Source organism: Tachypleus tridentatus, chromosome 9 (assembly GCF_004210375.1).
Source record: "Tachypleus tridentatus isolate NWPU-2018 chromosome 9, ASM421037v1, whole genome shotgun sequence".
NCBI classification, from domain to species: Eukaryota; Metazoa; Arthropoda; class Merostomata; order Xiphosura; family Limulidae; genus Tachypleus; species Tachypleus tridentatus.
Genome location: NC_134833.1, coordinates 45,643,417 through 45,665,306, shown reverse-complemented (window position 1 = coordinate 45,665,306; position 21,890 = coordinate 45,643,417). Strand labels below are relative to the sequence as shown.

General features: G+C 32.8%; 1 protein-coding gene across 1 annotated transcript in view; it reads left to right on the top strand.

The window, feature by feature from the left end:
• Nucleotides 1-21,890, top strand: part of LOC143225183 (dynein axonemal heavy chain 8-like) — a 224,214-nt gene that overhangs the window by 95,089 nt on the left and 107,235 nt on the right. Inside the window, exons 34-37 of the mRNA XM_076454151.1 lie at nt 1,553-1,706; nt 5,802-5,966; nt 6,745-6,971; nt 14,176-14,398. Coding sequence (XP_076310266.1) covers nt 1,553-1,706; nt 5,802-5,966; nt 6,745-6,971; nt 14,176-14,398 — 769 coding nt within the window. The remainder of the gene's footprint in view (nt 1-1,552; nt 1,707-5,801; nt 5,967-6,744; nt 6,972-14,175; nt 14,399-21,890) is intronic.

The window sequence follows — 21,890 nt, the reverse complement described above, 5'->3', positions numbered from 1 at the left end:
TTTGATGTTACCATTTCTTACCATCTCATACACTTTTTTTTCAGTCAGCTCCAGATGACCTTTTGTGTCTGGTACATTCTATGCATAGTTTCGTTATTTTTAAAACTTTTTTTCATTAACTCTATTTCCCACAATTTACTTCTCTTACTCCAATTCTTTGGCTTTGGTTTTGTTTTTCCTCTTTCTCCCTGACCCATAAAGTTTGGATTGTGATTCAGTTGACCTTTTATTCCTTGTATCCTTCTTCCAATCATCAATTCCTGTTGTCTTCACTCTGATCACACACCTTTCTCTGTGTATTAACCCTTTCATCTGTTAAGGTACTTTATGTATTAAGTTCTGTGACTACACCTCATGTGTTCATTTCCTGTTCTCTGCTTTGGGTAGCTGTTTCTTCCATTTTTGGGGTAGTATCATCCATCTGTTGCAATCCTTCACTCTTTTGTGAAACTGTGATTAAGTTACCTTTTAGTATATATACCTCTGAATTTTCAGGGGCACATCCCTCTTTCTTTTTATAAATTCTGCTCTTTGGCAAATGGTGCATGTCCAAGTATGCTTGTAAAAGCCATGCTGTAAGGTCATGATGATTTAACAGTTATAATTCCATGGCCAATAAATACACACTATTGAGATGGAGTGTTCCACAAGAATAATTGTAGGTTTATTCTTTTGATATAGTTACTTCATTAATATGCTCACTCTGGATTGTATGCACCCACAGAATACATGGGTAAATTTTAGAAGTGGATAGCTGCCCATCCTTGCCATGCCATGTGTTGAATAAATTGGTATAGTCTGCATTTAAAAACAGGGTTTCATGGTTACCCTTTGCACTGTCTCAGGTGTTATCACTCCTTTAGAGTTTCCACCACATTTTCCTCCTGTTCTTCTAGTAGTGTTTGAAAGTTTTTACCACTTTCAGATCCCAAGCCATTGGAGTGGTAGACTATGGAGGCATCTTACTAGCTATGTATGTGGGCAGAAGTAATGTACCATACCAGGAGTTATAATTTTCCTACATGAAAATCTACTTCTTTTCTTACTCCCCACCTTTCTGTTTTTATATAATTACTTATAGACACAATGAATACAGTTTCGAAGGCCAACACATTAAATAAGTACTAATGATATCAAAAATGTTGTTGCTATGGAAAAACAATCTTTTCATCTTTCCTACCGACAGAAAACTGGTGCTTCCATTTTCTGCAAAAATTGAAGTGATAGTTTGGTAGAATTGAATAGAAGGAGACACATGTATCATAATACTATTTTCAAACTGTTATTGGTGACAGGCTGTCACATGACGACTTGCATGTGAGATGCATTTGAATAAATCAGTTCAAGATGTGGGAGCTTCAAGGATTGTAGCATATGCACACTTTTTTATGCATATAGAGGGCAACTCTGAACAAGAATAGCTATTTACGTGAGAAGAGGTAGGTACTTATCAAAAATACATTGTCAGTGTAGGGAAACTTATAACTTTAGAGTGATTATATATTACTGAAAAATTTATTTTTTCTTATATTTTTGTACTTCTACATTTCAGGTCTTATGGTATTGGAAATCTTTTGGATGACTTGAAATACCTGTACCATGTAGCTGGTGGAGAAGGAAAAGAAATCACCTTTATTTTCTCAGATAATGACATTAAAGATGAAGCCTTTCTAGAATATTTGAATAATATTCTCAGTTCTGGTGAGGTCTGTGTCACATTTTGGAGGTATTTGTTTTTGACTCTGATCAGTGATTGTTAAGTGTTCAATAGGAAATACTTTATCTCATTGTATTAACAGTAATTGCACTTAACTGCATTGATTTTAAAGCTATATAATTTATTTTCCAACTTGTGTGTATGCAAACCAATACTGACATTTATGAAATTTTGTAGCTTTATTAGAATGTAAGGATACCCTATATTTTTAAAGGTGCCTTATATTTTCATGGCATCAATACAAAATAAGTAATAAATATGTTTATATTAAAATTAATTATTTTGATATATTATTTGTCTATTTGAAATCTATGTAATGTATCCATGTTAATGCTTCTATAGTATTGAGCAATATATACATAGCAACATTAGCATTCTTGTGATTATATTGATGTGAATACTTTTTTGATTTGATTAGGAGAATATGATGTCATGTCATCTGATCATTGTAGTTGAGTTGTTTAGATGAAGAATTAATGTAGATTATTATCATACAATGTTCTTGTAAATACATATCAACATTGATAGCAAAATAGTTTAGAAGTCATACATTTACAATGATACACATATTTGCAGCTTTAATAGAACAGAAAATATGTGATTGTACTACCTTTTAAAATACATAATATATACATCTGTCAAAAAACATGAATACCAAATAAATTCTGATATGGCCTTACCTCTTTTCACACAAAGCTATCTAAATTTTCTCTCTACCCTCAAAGTACTGCTAAAATATTTTCACATTCAGTCCACCAGTCTATGCACTCCATTAATTTCATGCAATTTTTAAACATATGAATTCCCTCTGCCAATAGTATTGCATCAACTATACTGACACAGCTAACTCCCTCTACTATTCCCACTCAATCATCACTTTCAAAAATTAGAAGGCTCTAAAGGAAAAATACCAAACACAGAGAGGAAAGGTGTGAAGAAGAGGTAGGTACCCTTCAGAAATAAATTATCAGTGAAAGAAAAATGTTACCTCCCATCATTGATACACCATCATTTTAATGTGTGGTTTTTCCTCTGTAACTACAGCTTCTGAATTTTTTATTGTGCGTCATTGTTATTCATCATGTTTGTTTTTTCCAGTGGCCTTATTTTTCTGAGCCTAGGCTTAATAAGTTCAATGACTGTTCAATGAGTGTTCTTCTGTGCTACTGGTGGGCTTCATGGGAATATTGAAATACTTGAGACAATAATTTGAAAGAAGACAGGTAATGTAAAAGGGAGGAGAGTTAAAGGCAAATTCTTGAGAATTAAGCATGGGTTTTACAGGTTCTGTCAAAAGTCTATTCCTTCAGTTCTGTTCTCCACCTCCCCTTTCTCATTATCTTAATTCCTTCCCACTTTCTTGGGATCCTTAATTTCTCAGTCATTTTACTGAGGCTACAAAGGAACTATCAAACAGATGTGGCCCTTCAACTGACATTTTATTGTTATCTTTTTGTGGTCCTCAAGAAGATGAAAGATTGGAGACCTGACATTGATCTGTCCTGGTTGAATGTTTTCTGACTCCCCTCACTCATTATGTAGTCCTATCTCTGACTTTGGTTGGTAATTTCCCTTCAATTTTTAAAAATCATGTTTGACAACACAGTTGATTATCTTCACATTCCTGAGTCACATTGTTTTCTTTGGTTAGTCCACAAAGGTCAGATATTCCAGTTCATGACCATGCTATTTAGATTAACCTCAGTTTCTTATGCATTTTGGTACATACTTTGCCCAACACCTTCACTTGATGGATTTTGATGGCCATCATTTCATAATTATGACTATCCCCTGTTCAGTACTTCCCATTCACAGTCCATATACCACATTTATATACTCCTGTAAGTAGCAGCACAGGTAAGTTTTCTGATAAAGGTAGAGAAATATATCCTTTCACTAACTCAATACCTTGTTCATTTGAGGGGGTTTCTTTAAAACCAACCTCAGTCAATTTGTCGAGCTTTTTCCCTTTTCCTTCCTCTCCTGCAAGGGAAGATAATTATTTTACACTGATAATTCCACTATGGTCACTTATATCACAAATAAAGGGGTAACAGATCCAGGTCTCTGTGCTTTCATCAGACCTTAGATCTTCTTTTCTGGTCCAACAGTTGTAACATATTCCTGATGTCTCCCAGTGGCACAGTGGTGTATCTGCAGACTCCCACTGCTAGAAACCAGGTTTCGATACCTGTGGTGGGTATAGCACAGAGAGCCCATTGTGTAGCTTTGTGCTTAATTCTAAACAATCGGTAAATCATTCTGAATTGGTTGTGAAATGATTATCTGCCAAAACAAGATTATTTTCTCAATCTAGCCCCTAAATCTTACAGTCTTTAGAAGTGTATGTGTATTCTTATCTGGGAATACTTTATATTGATGCCTTTATCACCCCCTGGAACACTAAACTTCCTTCCTTTGGTCTCTCATTTCACACTCATTGGCTCAAGAGTTAGGTGGGCTCAGTCATAATTGGAGGAGTTTTCAGATTTGTGCTTACCCTTTTAGTTGATTCCTCTCTGGAGTTCTATCCCTAATCCTAACTACTCTGTGTGTAGCCCAACTTGTGGATCCATATTGGCTTGTGCCACCATGGTTCTATTTGCTCCAACCTTTACATATACAAGCTACCCTGCCCTTACTTCAGGTTTGGTCTCTTCTCCATTAATTTCAGTTAAACATTGTCCATCTATACATCACTATGCTTCAAAAGGCACTTCATATGTGTCTTTTGTCAAGTCCATTTCTTCAGTCCAGGGGCTGAAGACACATGTTACATCTTCTGTTTGCTGATTTATGGGACCTTTTTTATGTGCTCATTTACCCAGAAAGATGGTCTGCCTTTGGCCTTTTTGATGTGGTTTCTATCTTTACCAACCTTCCATTCATCATGTTTCCCAATTCTTTACCTGACTGTTTGACAAAAATCTGCCTTTTTCAACTGTGTCCTGTAATCAAGTAACCTTATTTTAATACCTTCTATTTCTCTAAGTTTTGTAAGGTTTTGTTTTCCCAATCGTTTACCTTCTTCTCCACTCCCTTTGTCCAGTTTACTTCTAGTGGTGATATGTGGCATGACCTACATCTCTCCATGGTTCACATTCCTGACATTTTGTAAATAAGCTGCTAGAAGAGAAGATTATAAAAATTTACAAAAGTTAGACTTAGAAGTTTATGATGGCTTTCTGTTGTTTCATGTATAAGGCATATTATTAGCCAGTGGATTGGAATCATTCAATGCATTGAGATCCTTCAGAAAGTTAAAGAAGCTAAAGCACCAAAAAAGTGCAACTTTCAAAATAACAGTGGTGCTTGCTCATAAAATCGTCTGCTAATGGATGGATAGCATTAGTGCAGTTTCATTTTACTAGTAGCACAGCTCAAATTTAAGAGGAATTTTTAAGGTCATCCCAGTTGTATTAACCACCGATACATAGACTTTATGAAGAATTGTATAATAACCATTAATAAAACCTATATTTGTCCTATATTTTTGAATTCCTGTATTTTTGGGATCCAAAATGGCTTGGATACTTAATGAATTTGAAATTATAGTTAATCAGAATAATAAAATAAAACACAATTTTTTCCCCATTTCAACAAACAGTAATAGATATTGGGATATTTATAAATAAATTAATGAATGCTATCAATTTATTCTTAAAATATTTAGGCAAACATTTTAAATTTACATTAATTGCTACAGTCAAACTGGTATGTATATTTCAAGTGTTTAGCATGATTAAAAGTATTGATACTATGAATGAAGCTTCTGCAGGGACTGAGCTACACAAAAGGTTGCTTTTTCTAAACATATTTACATTATGATTATTAATATTATTCCATGCACTATCAACATAAAGCATCTTTATTAAGTGTAGAAGAAAAACAAGGTTTTACTTAATATTGTGTGGTTAATATTTTGAAACAAAGTTAAATGTGGTTTATGAGCTTTAAATGAATCCAGCAGTGTGATTAATTTTATCATGATTGAAGTTCATGCTACAAGTAAGTATTTTTAGTTTCATTAAGCACAATTTGCTATTTAAAGTATACATATTGCATTGTCTTTCTCATTATCCAGGTTGCTAATCTTTTTACCAGAGATGAGTTAGAAGAAATATGCGAAAATCTTGTTCAACCTATGAAAAAAGAACTTCCAAAAAGGGCACCAACTCAAGAAAATCTTTATGACTATTTCCTTTCCAGAGCTCATAACAATCTTCATGTAGTGCTTTGTTTCTCACCAGTATGTTTTGCATATATCTTGATAGTATTCTTGGTCTTTGACATTTCCTTTAAAACAAAGAACAAGCATATAAAATTTCAAGGACATTTCTTAGTAGCTGTACAATGAAAGTTTTAGCACTTAATGGATATCGTGTCAAATTAAACTATCATTCAAGCAGCACAATTAACTGACACTAATAAAAAGCTAGTTTAATGTTTTACAAATATGCATATATGATTATTTAACAGTGTAAAACTATTCATCATCACACACTACCTACTCTTGGGCTACTGTTTTATCAGTGAATAGTGGGATTGACCATCTCATTATAATGCCCCCATGACTGGTGTGACATCAATTCAAATCTGTAACCCATAAATTATGAGTCAAATGCCATAACCACCTAGAAATGCTGGGCCCATTTAAGTAATGCATTAGAATTAACTTAAAGGAAAACAGTTTTTTTGCTTCAATGAGTACTGGATATTTTGTTTTTATTTTACATACCTTTAGGTAAAAATATTATTATGTTTTACTAAAGGAGTCTCTATATTTTTTTAGCACAATGCCCACTGAGCAATTTGCATTCTAAATGAGGCCTCTCCACCAAATAACCTTATAGTTATTGACTATTTTAACATTATTGTGTATGTACTAAGGTTTACAATTAATTAAACATCATATTTGTATTTTCATTTAGTGGAGATGATATAAAAGCTACTATGCATTACACTTGTGCTAGGTGTATGTCTTTATATATATATATGTATATATGTTTTTGCTTTTTATATATTAGGTTGGTGATAAGTTCAGGAGCAGAGCTCTAAAATTCCCTGGTTTAATATCAGGTTGTACAATTGATTGGTTTAGTTGTTGGCCTAAGGATGCATTAGTTGCTGTTGCCCAGAGCTTTTTGTCAAATTTTGAAATGACATGTTCCCTTGAAATAAAGAAAAACGTTATAGAAGCTATGGCAGAACTACATAATGGAGTGGTTCACACTTGTGAAGAATATTTTGGAAGGTGAGATCTACATAAGGAAAACATGGAAAGCTTTAAGCCATGTGCTATTTTTCTATAATTTTGTACTCTAAGTGAATGAAGTCATTATATGTTACAAATTATTTCTTCTATCCTGTTGGGATATAGTTATTTCTTGCATTTATTATGTTTATTTTCAAGGAATTAATCTAGTATTGCAAAAACTTGTGTACTTGATAATGATCACAGTAGTGATTGAAACATAATTAGTTTGAAAAACTAATCTTACTTACTGTAATAGCTGTAAATTATAATAAGATATAGTATTGTTTATGTTTTTAAATAAGCTATAATAAAACCAGGGATATTGATACAAGTTACTGAGACCTCGTATAGAACCACGAACTAGATCTATCCCCCAATAAAAATGCATGCCCATATATGAGTGCATGTGTGTGTGTGTATAAAAAATTACTACTAAATAGTCAAGCAAAGATTATCATCAAAAGAAAAGGCTCCATCAACATCAACAAATCTAAACCTGTAATCTAAACAGATCTAAACATTTAAATTAACAAAACAAGCTCAAACAATATAAAAACAAACAATATATATGTTTTATAAATTAAAAGGATCACCAGGGTACAAGCTATAATGTGGGATATGAAATATGTCGTTGGTTTTTCAAGGTGAATGCAGAAGTAGGATAAACTGCCTGTCACTCTTAATGTCCATTTGCCAGTTTCTCATAAGGATTCTACATTTGCCATCACCTTGAAAAACCAAGAGCACATTTTAAATCCCACATGATAGCTTATACTCTGGTGCTCCTTTAAATTTATGCAGCATCTTTGGTGTTTTTTGGGCTTGCTTTGTTAATTTAAATATGTACATACATAGTTGTTAATTAAATAACTTTAAAAAATAAAATATGTGCAAAGTAAAGTAACTGATGAAATCCACTAGCTGCTATATTTCAGTTTTATTTTTTAAATTATTTTGTTATTTTAAATAACTATAATCAGTATATCTCACATCACATACACACACGCATATACCTTGTGGAGATGAGTACAAATCATATGTGAAAAGAACATTGTGCTATTTTGTAAGCAAGTTAATCTTCTCAAATTATCGACTGAGTTTGATAATTATGCTATTAATAAGAAAAAGCATGCCAAGTTTCAGTTATTTGATAAATCCATAACTATTGATTGTCTATGCTTTTTAGTTTTATATATGAAGTGAAATTCATAAAAGAAATGTACATCTTATTTATAAGTATTATAAAGTAATAAAAGCTATGTCTTATCAGTTCTAAAGGTCTACATGGAAGAGTTTTACTGAATCAAATTCTTTGATCAGGTCAGAAAAACCTACTTGTCTTACAAGTATGTTTTTGGTTGAGGGCACAGCCAATGCAAAGTCACCTCTTTGGGATTTATGAGCATGGGAAAATCTTTATCAAAAATAATATACTGGAAGATACAATCTTGTATCATCCTGCAATAAGTGAGTTTATTGCAGATTGGGTAGTAAGAAACAAAATAGAGAAAAATAATTCAACTTATCAATTAGGTTTTAAAATAACTGAGCCATTCTGTTTGGACTTTTGACGAGAATTATTTAGAATTTTATATACAACTGTGATATTCCATGATGTAAAGAATTTATGTGATAAGTTTGATTTGTTTTGAATGTATTATTTTAAATCAAGTAGATTGTGTGCTGTAAATTCATTGCCAAACAAGTCACAGACACCTAATGTAAAAGAATCCCAGCCCATAATAAGATACTGATATTTAGCATATTCAAACTTATCTGTGGAAAGTTGCTGCTTGTACAGCTTCTCTTCAAATTCATCATATTATCATGGCATTGGTTGCTTGTCTTTGCCATACATTGAAGGAAATTGCTCCAGCCAGAATGGAAATTATTCTCAATACCTTCTTCACTCATTACACTATATAACAAAAATTTTGTTCCTGGATAGTATGTGTTATTTCTTGATTGCTTATGTTGTAAAAGTACAGAAAATGACCATTATTTCCTTCAAACTTTGCTTTTGTGACCTGGATAATGAAATTTAGAAATTAACCTATTTCTATGTAAAAATGGGCAAATTTGCACATTTTCATTTACATAAAGTCTGAATAAAACAACATATGAATCAAGGTTTACACATATTTTTACTAAAGTTATACAAAAATGTTTAGAAGTGAATAGTTTTTTGAGATTTGCGACTGTAATGTAAATCACTTTCACGTATCAGCCCCTATATATAGTCTCAGCATTTGACTTTGTTAGACCAAGATCTCTGACGAAGTCATTGAGGTTTCATTGGTTGGGGTAGTATGGGTTTCTCTCACCAACTGCACCTCTGAAATTGTAATGTGGGTCTTCAGCATTTACCTCCTCTTTCGACTTGCTGCTCTCTTCTGAAATGGCTGCTTTCTCTCTGGCAGAGTGGGTACAGGGAGCTCAGGGCAGTGTAGCACTGGGGCGATGGATGATGGAAGATCTGGATACAAGATAGCAGATGCATTCTTGCCAGTCCAATGTTTGGAAGGGTCCACCATGCAGAAGTAGCAATTGCTTGGATGGTCAGTGGGCTCACGATGAATTCTTGGAATAGCGAACTTCATGGCTCTTTTTTTCCCCTCTGTACCATCCTGCAAAAGAATAGATTTATTTCATCCACAACTAATGTGTAAGAAGTTCATGCAAAATATTTTATATGTGATATTTTTTTATACTCTTGGAAATTTATAAAAATAAAAGATATTAAACTTTAAAAGGTCTAAAATTTGAATAATATAAAATATTACTATTCAAGCAAGCAACAATTGTCAGTCTTACTTTCTAGGGTTCTTTTGCAGTGCTTGCAGGTAAAATGAGGTGCCCAGGTTTTGTCTTGATCCCCAACAGGCATGCCGGAATATGCCTTGTAGGCTTCATGCATTTTAGCAGATGCTGTTACAGAGTACCTTTTTGCTCTTGTCATGATAAATTGGCCACATAAATAGCAGAATGCATCTGAAGAATGCTTGCAGTTTCTTGATGTCATCTCTGATACAATCAGATAGGTCTATGTGTTCACTTAGGCAGCTAGAACTAAACTGAAGTGATGAGTGGTGAGCCCCTGTATAGATATTACTATGGAATATTCCAGAAAACTCTTAAAGATTCTTGAAAATTGTTGTAAGTTCTACAACATTCTGGAAAGTTCTTGAAAATTCTCTATCAACTACTCATTACTGAATCTACCTGGAATGTTCTAGAAAATGGGTAAATTTGAAAATTTCATTACCCAGCTCACAAAAGCAAAGTTTTAAGAGAAAATTAGGTCTTTTCCATTTACTTTAGGTATAAGCAATTGGGAAATAACACTTTCTGCCCAGGAACAAGAAAAAGTAAAAATTTTGTTACATAGTGTTATTTCTGCAATCTGGCTGTATATTCCTCAGATGGATGTTATTTCTCTTTTGCGGCAATTCTACCACATCCTTTAGCCTTTATCTGGAGTAAATCTTATCACTTCCTTTCATTGTTTTTATGACTTATAATTAGATCCAACTTTGTGGTAGTTTTTTTCCCAGTGAGATATAATTTGCCCCAAATGTGCACTATTTACTTATTGGATTCTAAGGCTCACAGTAGAGGTTGGGTGTTCTGCAAGACCATTGATGGCATACTTAGTGGCATCTAACATATATTTGTGTGCTTCGAGATATCACTAAGTTTCATTCAGTGGTGGACCACCACTCATGGACTTCATAAGTAAAGCAGAAGGAGACTTATGTTCATTCAGTTAACCCTTTGATTAAATAAATTGGAGTTGGCCTCCTTTTCAAAATGGGGAATCACAGACACCATTGCTTTTTCTCTGTTGTGACACACCTACAGACTCCATATCATATTTACTTCTATTTTTTATTTCTTCCAGTGGAGCATAGAAGTCCTTACAACTTTCTAATTTCCAGTCACTTGGGTGCTGGACCATGGAGTCTTCCTCCTGAATGGGTTTAGACATTTAATTTACCATACATCCTCATAATTAAACATTTAGTGAGATGAGAACAGAACTGGTTTCTCTCCTTTTATTTCCCCTGGATGTTTTTCTTGTCTGCCTGATAATACTGGCAACAGAATGTACTTACACTGTTCTTATGGTTGAGTGTATGTTCTATGTCATCCTGGTAATTCTGGATGCAGGATGTGTCTTCCCTACATTTATGGTGGAATGACTTATAATTTATATTTTCAATAGCAGTTATAGTGATTACCTCATTCCTATGGTTGCATTGAGCAAATGTCATGACCCTATAATGCTAGGTTTGTTTTGTTTTAGTTTTTGTCTCCTGTGGTGGTTTTGGAAGTTTGTCTGGTTTTGGCTAAAATTTACTTAGGCTTTGTAATACCAGTTGTTTGACATATGATACCCTGTTCAATACAGTTGAGGTTTATTGGTATATATGAAAAGTCCACGTGCCATAGCAACCGTGTTTATGTTACATTATATTTGTTTTTATCTTTTTTGATCTTCAACATCCAAATGCAAAGGATGACTTATGTCTGTCTGGTTGAGGTTGTGCATGTATGTAGCTAATTCTGTTCAGGAATTTACTATTAATTGCACCTCTGAGAACAAATTGCATTTGTGTACATCCTTTTTCCTTGCCTGTATCAGATGCATTTTATATTTTAAGGACAAAGATCATACTTGTTGTAGAAGTAGTGCAATATCCCATAGTGTGATCCATTTTTATCTCAGTACACACCTGTTCATTCTGGGTTGTTGCATTCCACCTAGTTTCTATATGGTGAACTTAAACTAGCCCATCCACCTTTGAGATATGGGATTCATGTTTTTTGCGATTCAAGGTAATACCACATTATAAGTTAACATTTCTTTTACACTGAAAATATATTTCTAATGAGTACTTACTATCTTTCACACACTTCCTATCCTTCCTCTCTATGAATAATGTTCTTCTCTTAAAGCTTGTCAGTTCTCAAAAGTGAGAATCAATTTTGTACCAATTTGAATATGTGCATATCATGTTATTACAACAATAATACTGCACCACTTATATTGATACAGTTAACTCTCTGCATCATGTAACATGACATGTACATGTTCAAAAATGGTACAAAAGTGATTGTGGATTTAGACTGGTGCAATGAGCAAAAATTTTTTTATCAATGCTTGGAGGGTAGATAGAAGATTGAGGAAGGTAAGTGCATATTGGAAATACATTCTTAGTGTAAGAAATGATGTTAAATTTAAACTACCTAGAGCAATCTGTAAATGGTATTCAATATGGATAAAATTTGATGTGAATTACTCATTTATATATGAGAATAAAATGAGGTGGTGACAGTATTATAAATATAAGTTTCAAAATATGAACTACCCTACTGTGTAGAATCAACTTCATAATGTCTTTGCTGTTATTATGAAGTTAATCTAATTATGAACACTATTGCCGGGACTTTTCCAAATATATCAAATATATAATCTTCTGTTAGTTGTTTAAACCATATGTTGAGAAAAACAAGGTTCTGCTATGTACCAAATTCAATCAGATGTCATCCTCTCCTATTCTGTTGTTACCATACAAATATATTATTTTATTGTTATTTATCAACAATCATGTTCTAATCGTTCAGTATATATACACCCTTGTGCAAATTAATTGAAACAAGACAGAAAATTACGATTTTTTCAATTTTTTGTATTTTATTTCTGAGAATCCAAAAATTATTCACAAATTAATACATGATATGACTGCCTTTTTGTTTCAGAAGATCATTGATCTGCTTTGGCATTAAGTCCACAAGTTGACTGCAATCTTCACTAATTTTTGGATCCCAGTACCACACCTCAATTAGCTTATTTTTCGTAGTACAGTCTTTTCCCCGAAGTCTTTCTTTACAAATTGCCCAAAGATTTTCAATAGGATTTAAATCTGGAGAGTTTCCAGGCCAGTCCAGAACCTTTATTCTTGTTGTAGTTATAAAATTCTTCAAAAGTTACGATGTGTGGCATGGAGCCAGATCTTGCTGAAAAATGCCAGATCCATCTAGAAATCTCTTTTTCAATTCTGGAATGACTCTTTTCTGCAAAACTTCGATGTACTATGGTCCTCGCATTATACCTTCTACTATATGTAAGCCTCTGATGCCATAGTAGCTAAAAAAGCCCCAAAACATCTTCTTCAAGAGATGTTTTATGAACTGATTGATGTGAGATTCTCGAAGTTTCTCACCTGGAGATCTGCGAACATGCAGATTTCTTTAACCCTGTACGAAGAAATGAGTCTTGTCACTGAATAACACCTTCATCCATTGTTCTTGCATCCAGTTCTTGTATTTCAGACTGCATTGATACTGTTTTTTCTTCATGGAGTTGGTAAGAAGTTGTTTTTTGACTGGTCTCCTTACCCCTCTAATACAATTTCGAATGACGTAATATACCTCAAAATTTCGTCATATATCCCAAAAATATATCGACTGTATTACAAAGCACAGCTAATGATGCCATCTGTGTGAAAAAATGACTATTAAAGGAAATCAGCAGGTCCAGCTAGCCTACACTGGCCACCATGCTGAAAATATTGTAAAATGACCATTTGTTTCAATTAATTTGCACAAAGGTGTAACTATCTAATCCATTTTTACATTCTTCAGGGTCTTTTAAGTGACTTCATAAACATTTCTGAGTTCTGCATCCATATAGTGACTAGTTGGGATATATACTTCAAGTATTCATATTTTGAAGAGAGCTGTTGAAGCTTAACTATATCTTTTAATTCAAAAACTGCCCACCAACCTGTAACATGTATTGTAGTGATTGAATCAAGTAATATATTATCTCCATTTTGATGTTTATAAACTCCCATTTACAAACCTCCACATGTGGAAACATCTTTTCCTTCCTCTTATTGAAAAATTAAAAAGTACTTTAAAAAAATTTAACATCCAGAGAGACTTTGTCAAATTCATAACACTTGAACATAAATCCTAATACCAGTTATAGTTTTGGGTCTTTTTTTTATTCTGAGTGATGCATATTAAAAAAAATTCTTATCAATTTATAATTGTATAAAATATAGTTAGATAAATTGCAAAAGAACTTCCAGGTGTGGGTTAGATTTACTGACCTTCATTTTTGCCATGATGTAAGAGGTCATTCAGCTTAGAACACGTTTAATTATTTGATTAGTACTTCTTTTTTTCATAGATTTCGTCGTCAAACATATGTGACACCTAAGTCCTACTTGTCTTTCATCAGTGGGTATAAAACTGTATACAGAGAAAAACATCAACATATCAATGAACTAGCTGAACGAATAAACACTGGGCTAGAAAAGCTATTAGAAGCCAGTGCTTCTGTTGCCATCTTGAAAGATGAACTTGCAGTGAAAGAAAAAGAGCTAGAGGTTGCATCAGTTAAAGCAAATAAGGTATAGAGTATATTATCTAGCATTTCCTTCTGCAAAAAATTTAATACAGATTTATAAGTTAAAAAAAGGTAACTTCCTAAAATGTAATGCAATAGTACTCCTCTAAATCAACACCATAAACAACTGCATAAGATTAATTAATTGATTAATTATTGTATCAGTACTCATTATTCTTTACAGAATATGACAAAACAGAATTATTTATTATTTAAAAAATTAATATTTTATGTATATTATTTCACTGTTGTATGGAAAAAATATTATATGGATGAATACATACATATTGTAATCTTTTATTTTTCAAACAAGATGTAAGGTTCCTGTATTGATGCTCAGTTTGGTTTGTTTGGAAGTTTGAGCAAAGCTACTCAAGGGCTATCTGCGCTAGCCGTCCCTAATTTAGCAGTGTAAAACTAAAGGGAAGGCAGCTAGTCATCACCACCCACCACTTGTATGAGAACAAATTTAATTACTTTGAGCATTATCATTGTGGCAAGTTTTTAGTAAATATATTGTAACTGTTATGATTTTAATTTGATTTGCCATGATGAATATAAAGACCACTCTATGGAAAAGAAGGGCCCATTTGATCCTCTAAAGCTTTTCTTGTACATCCATCTTGAGAATAGAAAAACTTAAACTCTTGCACTCTTTATTTTCCCAGAAATCATTGATTTTCTTCATAATTCCCTGTAAAGGGATGTCCACCATTACTATAAAAAATAATTCTTCCGTAAGTCAGTCACCCTGTTGATAAATGAAACTATCTTAACTGTAGTCTAGTTTGTCTTTTTTCCCACTCTTAAACCTGTGTCTCTTATTCTGTTATCTTCAGAATACAACATTTAACAAATCAGAAGAGTTTATCCTATCATTACCCTGCATAAGATTACAAACTTAAAAACATTTCCACTTACTCTTCTATTTTCAAGCAAAAATAAATTGAAATGAGTTATTAGAACAGAAAATATCTGGTTAAGGTAATCCTGCTTTCCCAGGGATCATCTTAGTAGCATTCCTCTGAACCTCGTCCAGTAATTTAGTATCCTTTTCAAGATAAAGAAATCAAATATGTATATAGTATTCTAAGTGAGGCTTAGTTATCTATCTGTGTGTAGAGATATAAGTTCCTATTTTGACTTGTAGTCAATGTGTTTATAAATATACTCTTAAAGTTTTATTAGCTTTACTATTAGCAACAGCTAGATTGAGCAATTCATCCAATAACATGCCAGAATTCTTTTCTTACCCATGTTTGAGTTCCCATCTTTATTAAATTTGCAGTGCATTTACTGTAAAGGCCATTTGCCTAATATTTGTCTAACTTAGCAATTGTTTGAAGTCATTATGCAATACTTCAACACCCTCAATACAGCCAGAAATACCCAAACGTTTATTGTCGTTCATAACTTTATTGCTACAAAGATTATATCTTACTTCATCACACAAAATAGCTGTATGCCTTGATTGTCTGCTTATGAGTTTTACATGCCATTCTCCTTGAGCTAACTCCCATCTAAAAATCACATATTTGTCATGAACTGGACTGATGCATAATGATAACATTATGTGATAATAACCCTCTACCAATAAGAAAGTGAAACAACCTATGTATGAGATAACTCTGCTTAAGAATTTATACTTGAAATATTTTTATTCTTATCCTATGCATTACCTTAAACAAAAATTAATCTTTCAAGTTTATGAGATTTCTAATCGTCAATGAAACTAATTTTTGTTCTTCCTTTGCTTTTGCACTAAAATCATTAATTAACATATGAATTCTCAGGTATCAGGGACTTATTTGTTTTGTAAGAGTACCTGAATTACAAACACAAAGTCTATTTCTGTTATTGCTTCTGGAGGCTTGTTGGCTTTGAAGGAAATTGCAACTGTTATACAATGTGTTGTGTGTTCCCTTATGCAATCTAGGTCTTTTATTCCCATTTATTTAATCAACATCCTTTCTATTCAGTTTCTAATTACTTAGAAGACAGTGAATTTAGCAGACTTTTCCTCCTCAGCTGGGTTTGCTTTGAGTACAACCTTTCTGGTAAGAGAAAACCCTTAACCTTCCAGTCTATTTCTGAATATTATTTCTCAAGCATGTTCCTTTCTTTATCCTGTGTTTTGTGATTCTTCTCATTTGTTACATCATGAACTCAATTCTAGGAATTACTTTGTCTGTCCTTCTTTATCTAATATCGTGGTTTGTGCTGGTACCTTTCTTGAAAAATTATAGTCATACCACATGCATTGTCCAGACTTGCAGTCTTTCTTCCTTTCCTTTCCTAGATTTCCACTGTTTGGAATCTCATTTGTCTGCTTGGGAATGGACACTTTTTATATCACTCTCTATTTTTGTCACCAACTTCTTATGTTTCATGTACCTTTTTTAAGAGGCTATAGAGCAGTTTCCCAGAAAGGTTTATACCCTGCTCTTTACCATCTTAGTCTGTATTACTTCTTCTGCTCTTCCTCCTTACATAATTCCTCTGCTGTTGGGACTTATTAGGTTCATATGCACTCCTCTCTTATGTATACCTGCCTTTCTTTATATCTGTGCAATTTTTATCTGTCTCCATTTTTTTGCCAGTAAGTCATTAGTGGTGTTGGCTTTTCACTGGAAACCTAGGCTGAAGAAGTATGATATCAGTTTTCAATATATTTCCTAGTTTCTCCTCTTTCTTAACTTTCTTCTTCAAGTACTATTCCAGAGCTAGATCAGACTACCTCTATCTTTCCCATTCCACTATCTAGGCTTTCCTTTTCTTTTTATATTTTTCTTTCACCTTTTGGTAGTCCCCAAGTCCACCTGGGCCTGGTGTTTTATTATCACCCTATCATATCTCATTTAGTTTCTGGTGATTTCATGGTTCTGAATGAAAAATTTCTTTTCTCTGTACTGGTCATTATCACCCAGTATGTGAATGACAACAATTGTTGAGTCAAATGTCTCTTTATATATTCTAATTACTCCATCCTCCAGATGTATTTTGACATTTCATTTATTGGAAATTATTCTTTTTATTGGCATAATATTAGCTTCTTATGTCTTCAACTGATTCTTGAGGACTTTCACTCACCATCTTCGTGGCCAGGGGCCATATTTACATTTAAGTCTGATCAGTTTTCTTCTACTTGCCCATTCTTAGGGGATGTTCTTTTCATACATCTTCCTTCTTCTGCAAGAGGTTGCTCATTTGGAACCACATGTCACACTTTCAAAGTTCTTTTTCACACCAACACAACATTTACTACAGCTGAGTACTTTTTTCTGCTCTCATCGCAATTGATACAGCCTTCATCTTTTCATATGCGAGGTATAGAATGTCTGCTTATTGTGTTTTTTTTTTCTTTTCATGTTCATCCAATGCATGATGTTTTCTTGCTTTTGGGAGTTTTGGCTTCCCAGGAGCCACTCATTCCTTTGGAGCATGCATTTATTAACTTCTTCCTCCAGGTAACTTTGCAAGAGCAGTAGAATCTTTTTCAGAATCTGTTGTTCTTTACACAGAACCTCCCTTCTTTTCATCTAAAGTCTTGATGGCTAGACTGTTCCAATATCATTTTTGGCATTTCATTATCACCCCTTGATTAAATCTCCATATCTTCATAATTGCTTCTCTTTCCAGTCGATCTGCATCTCTGAATGATACTGTTAGATATAAAAAGCTGTTCAGCATAAGAGGTATTATTTATCTTATTTTGTGATTTAATATTCAATGGTTATTCATTTTTTAACAAAAGTGTTGAAAGGTTATTATTTTAAAAGTAATAGTTGTTACAAGTTTCATTACATAACCCTGTATGAATTATGCATTTGTATGCAATTTAATTGTTGTATTAAACTTTTTAATATTGTTGACATAATCATACTTGAAGCTTCCACATTTTCTCATTATGTGTAATATTTTTGATATTAGAGAACTAGATATTTCTGGATTTTTCTGTCACGTTTTATAAATGCATGAAGATACAGAGTGCTGGTAAAGGAAAATAAAAGTAAGTTAGTGAAAATGAAGCAAGACTTCTCTCAGGAACTGTTCCAAAATTTTGGCAATAACAGGTCTTTCTTCTGTACCAGATATATCAAAGCAGTTTTATTTGGTAATACAAACCCATCAAGGACAGTCAGAAATACTTCTCTTCTATAACAAGAATACCTAGGATTGAAGTTCTAGTGTTGGACAGAAGGTTTTAGTTCTGCTACCCACAGCCAATTTCAAACTCACCCTACAACGGAAAATACCTCTTGAAGTTTAGGAAATGGTCAATATAATTTACTATAAGAGTAAAATGAGTAGTATGACCAGGATCTATCACATTAATGTGTTGAAGAGGTACATAAAGAGGGATAATATCTGACAGGTGTAGCCATTGAGGCAGAGATAGACATGTCAAGTGTAGTTGTTATAGAACAAGAATATAAAGACAGTACCTTTGTTTTAGAAGGTAAAAACCTATTAGGCCAGGGGTTCCCAACCTTTTGGCACTCGCAACTTGAAAATGTAATTGATGAAATAAAATTAATGTTATCTCAAGCTACTTCTAACAAGGCTACGTGACTCCCCTGCCAAGGCTTTGCGACCCCCCAGGGTCGCGACCCACCAGTTGGGAACCCCTGTATTAGGCTAAGACCATTGGGTAGGGATGAGACAACTAAGCCATCAACATTAAAGAAGAGTTTACTAGCAAGCAGAGGAAATACCTACAGAAACAACTGTGTCACAGAGGGAACATGCAAAACAAACTTCAAGGAACACAAGATCAAGATGAAGACAAGAGATCCTCTCAAGATGAAGCTCTACCAGATGTAAACTACTTCGAGAGAATTAGTGTATGAATCAAAAACAGTGTTTTTGTATACAGTATAAAAATATTGTGAATAATCTTCTTGAAGAGGGGATTATTGTTGGATATACAAGATTGTTTAGTATAAAAGTCATTATTTAACTCATTTATTGATTTAATATCTAATGGTTATTCATTTTTATAAGAAAATTGTTAATAATTGATTATTTTAAAAGTCATAGTTGTTACAAGTTTCATTATCTAACTATACAAGTCATACATTTTGTATACAGTTTAATTGCTGTACTAGGCTTCCCTAATATTGTTGAGATCCTCTTTCTTAAAGCTTTGAAGTTTTTCTCATTTGTCTAGTATAATTACTAGTGCAGGGTTAGATATTTTTAGATTTTTTCTGTCACATATTAAGAATACTTGCAGACACAAAGTGTAAGAGGAAGTAAAATTATGTTAGTGGAAGAGAAGTTAGACTGCACAATTGTTAGTTTAGCCATAATGGGCAATATCTAAAGTGAGTATTCACAGTGGTATTGTAACAACAAGGATAAAGAATAATAATTTGTCTTGTCAAAGGGTGTCCTAAAGTAGTTGAACTCACTGGTGTGGACTTTGATGAAGAGGAGAAAGTTATGTAAAGTTTTGAATTCAACTGTGAGAGCCATTAGTGTAACAAAGTTTTGTACATATGTTGGACTTTAAAATATATTTTAAAACAAATAGACTTTGTGCTGTCTATTTATTGGCAACAAGTCACAGATATCTACTGTAAAGAATTCTAGCTGTATACAAAAACCTGACAGACACTATATCTTCTGCCCTTTGCACATAAAAAGAGTTTATTTCACCTTGACTCCCTTAAAAATTGGTCAATTTTACGAGTCACATCATTTCTTTGTACTCATTAAGTCTTTATAGGTTTGATACTACTAACTTTTAATGCAGTATATATATATATATATATATCACATAACTTGGCAGTCTTTCACATTCAAAAAAGTTATATTTTTTAATGAAGACTTATCTGTAAATATGTTGAGTATTTGTTTTAAATAGTCTGTAGGCAAAGTGATTTTCATGTTTAGATTAAATTTTTTTTCTTAATGTCAAATTTCGTTTGTATAATCTCTATTGCCTTCTAAATACATATAAAATGTTTGTTTTCAGTGAAACTTTATATTCTATTAGTTTTTTACTCTACCCTAACTTTATACAAGGTTGGAAAATTTGACTAACCTTGTAACCACTAAAAAATCAAAATAAAATTAAATCTAACTTCCTTTTCTTTCTGTCTCTCAATAATGACTTCATATTGTTATGTGAAACAGCATTTGTTTATCCTAAGTAGCTTTAAATGGTATACATCAAGTTATGATTGCATCTTATTGTTTTATTGCTCTTTCGTTGATGTTTGAACTGTGTCTAACTACTATTCTTACCATTATAAGTTGTAAATTATTTGGGAATGTTGAGTTCATATTAGGCAATCAAATTTTCTTTATGCACAAGCTGCTTATGAAACATTCTTATTATATTATTATCATTTAACCTAATCTAACCTTAACTTAATCCAACTAAAAGAGATCTCTATTTTTTACAGTTTAGTAACTTTTATAATAATAAATAAAGAATAATAATGAATATTTTACTTACCTAAATATTTTGTATACTGTTGACAGTGCATGACACTTAAGCCTACTTCTTTTTATAATAATAGTAGTAATGCATGAAGTAATTTTTATTTAATTAAATAATTTACAAAAGAGCATGGAATAATAATAAAAAAACAGATAATTTTTTCTTAGTATCACATTTTTTGTCTTTTTAACTTTATAACAAGAATCATTACAAATTCATCCATGCTAATCATTATCTTCCCCATGAGAACAAAACTTGTAGTCACAGAGAAATTGACAATTCTCCATTTAGAAAACAACATAATATAATATGTCATTTGATAAATTAAAATCTTGGTTTTACTTGTTATAAATAATATAGAATTAGATGTAGTAGAGAACTATTAATAAATCCTGAAAGAGTGGATGTGACAAGGGGTGTAACAAAAGGAATCTGATTTTATATTTAATGGCTCTGTAATCAAACAGAATTAAAGGCGATAAAAATGATGGTTTGCCTGAGTAATGACAGTTTTTCATTAGAAAATTGTATAATTTTATACTTATTGGAATTGCCATAAACAAAATGAAGAATAGGAGATGCCTAGAGAAAATGTGTCAGATTAGAGGAAAATCAGGATTTTTTTTAAATAATACCAATTTCTAACTTTGCTATTATATCAGTTGGTGGTAATTCATCCTAATAATTCCACAGTCATTTTTGATATCATCCATACAGGGAGCATCTGTTTCAGGATGCTGAACCTCTTCTTCTGAGCTCTTTCCCATTAAGTGTGCCTTGTCATGAGCAAGGAGCATTGAATTTGGTAGCATATTGTTTTTCTCGTCCAGACCATCTTCTGCTCATGGTATAGTTTCTCTACCAAAGGGTTTTTAATTAGTTTTGTTTTTGGTTGGACTCAATTCCTTAAACCTGCCCCAGGACAAGGATAATGGAAAATACTCAGTACATCTGCTCTAGTCATACTATCGTTTACTCCCGAGATGAGGTGTTCTTCAAAACCACTAGAGGCATCCTCTTGGTATACAGAATTACTCAGTTCTTT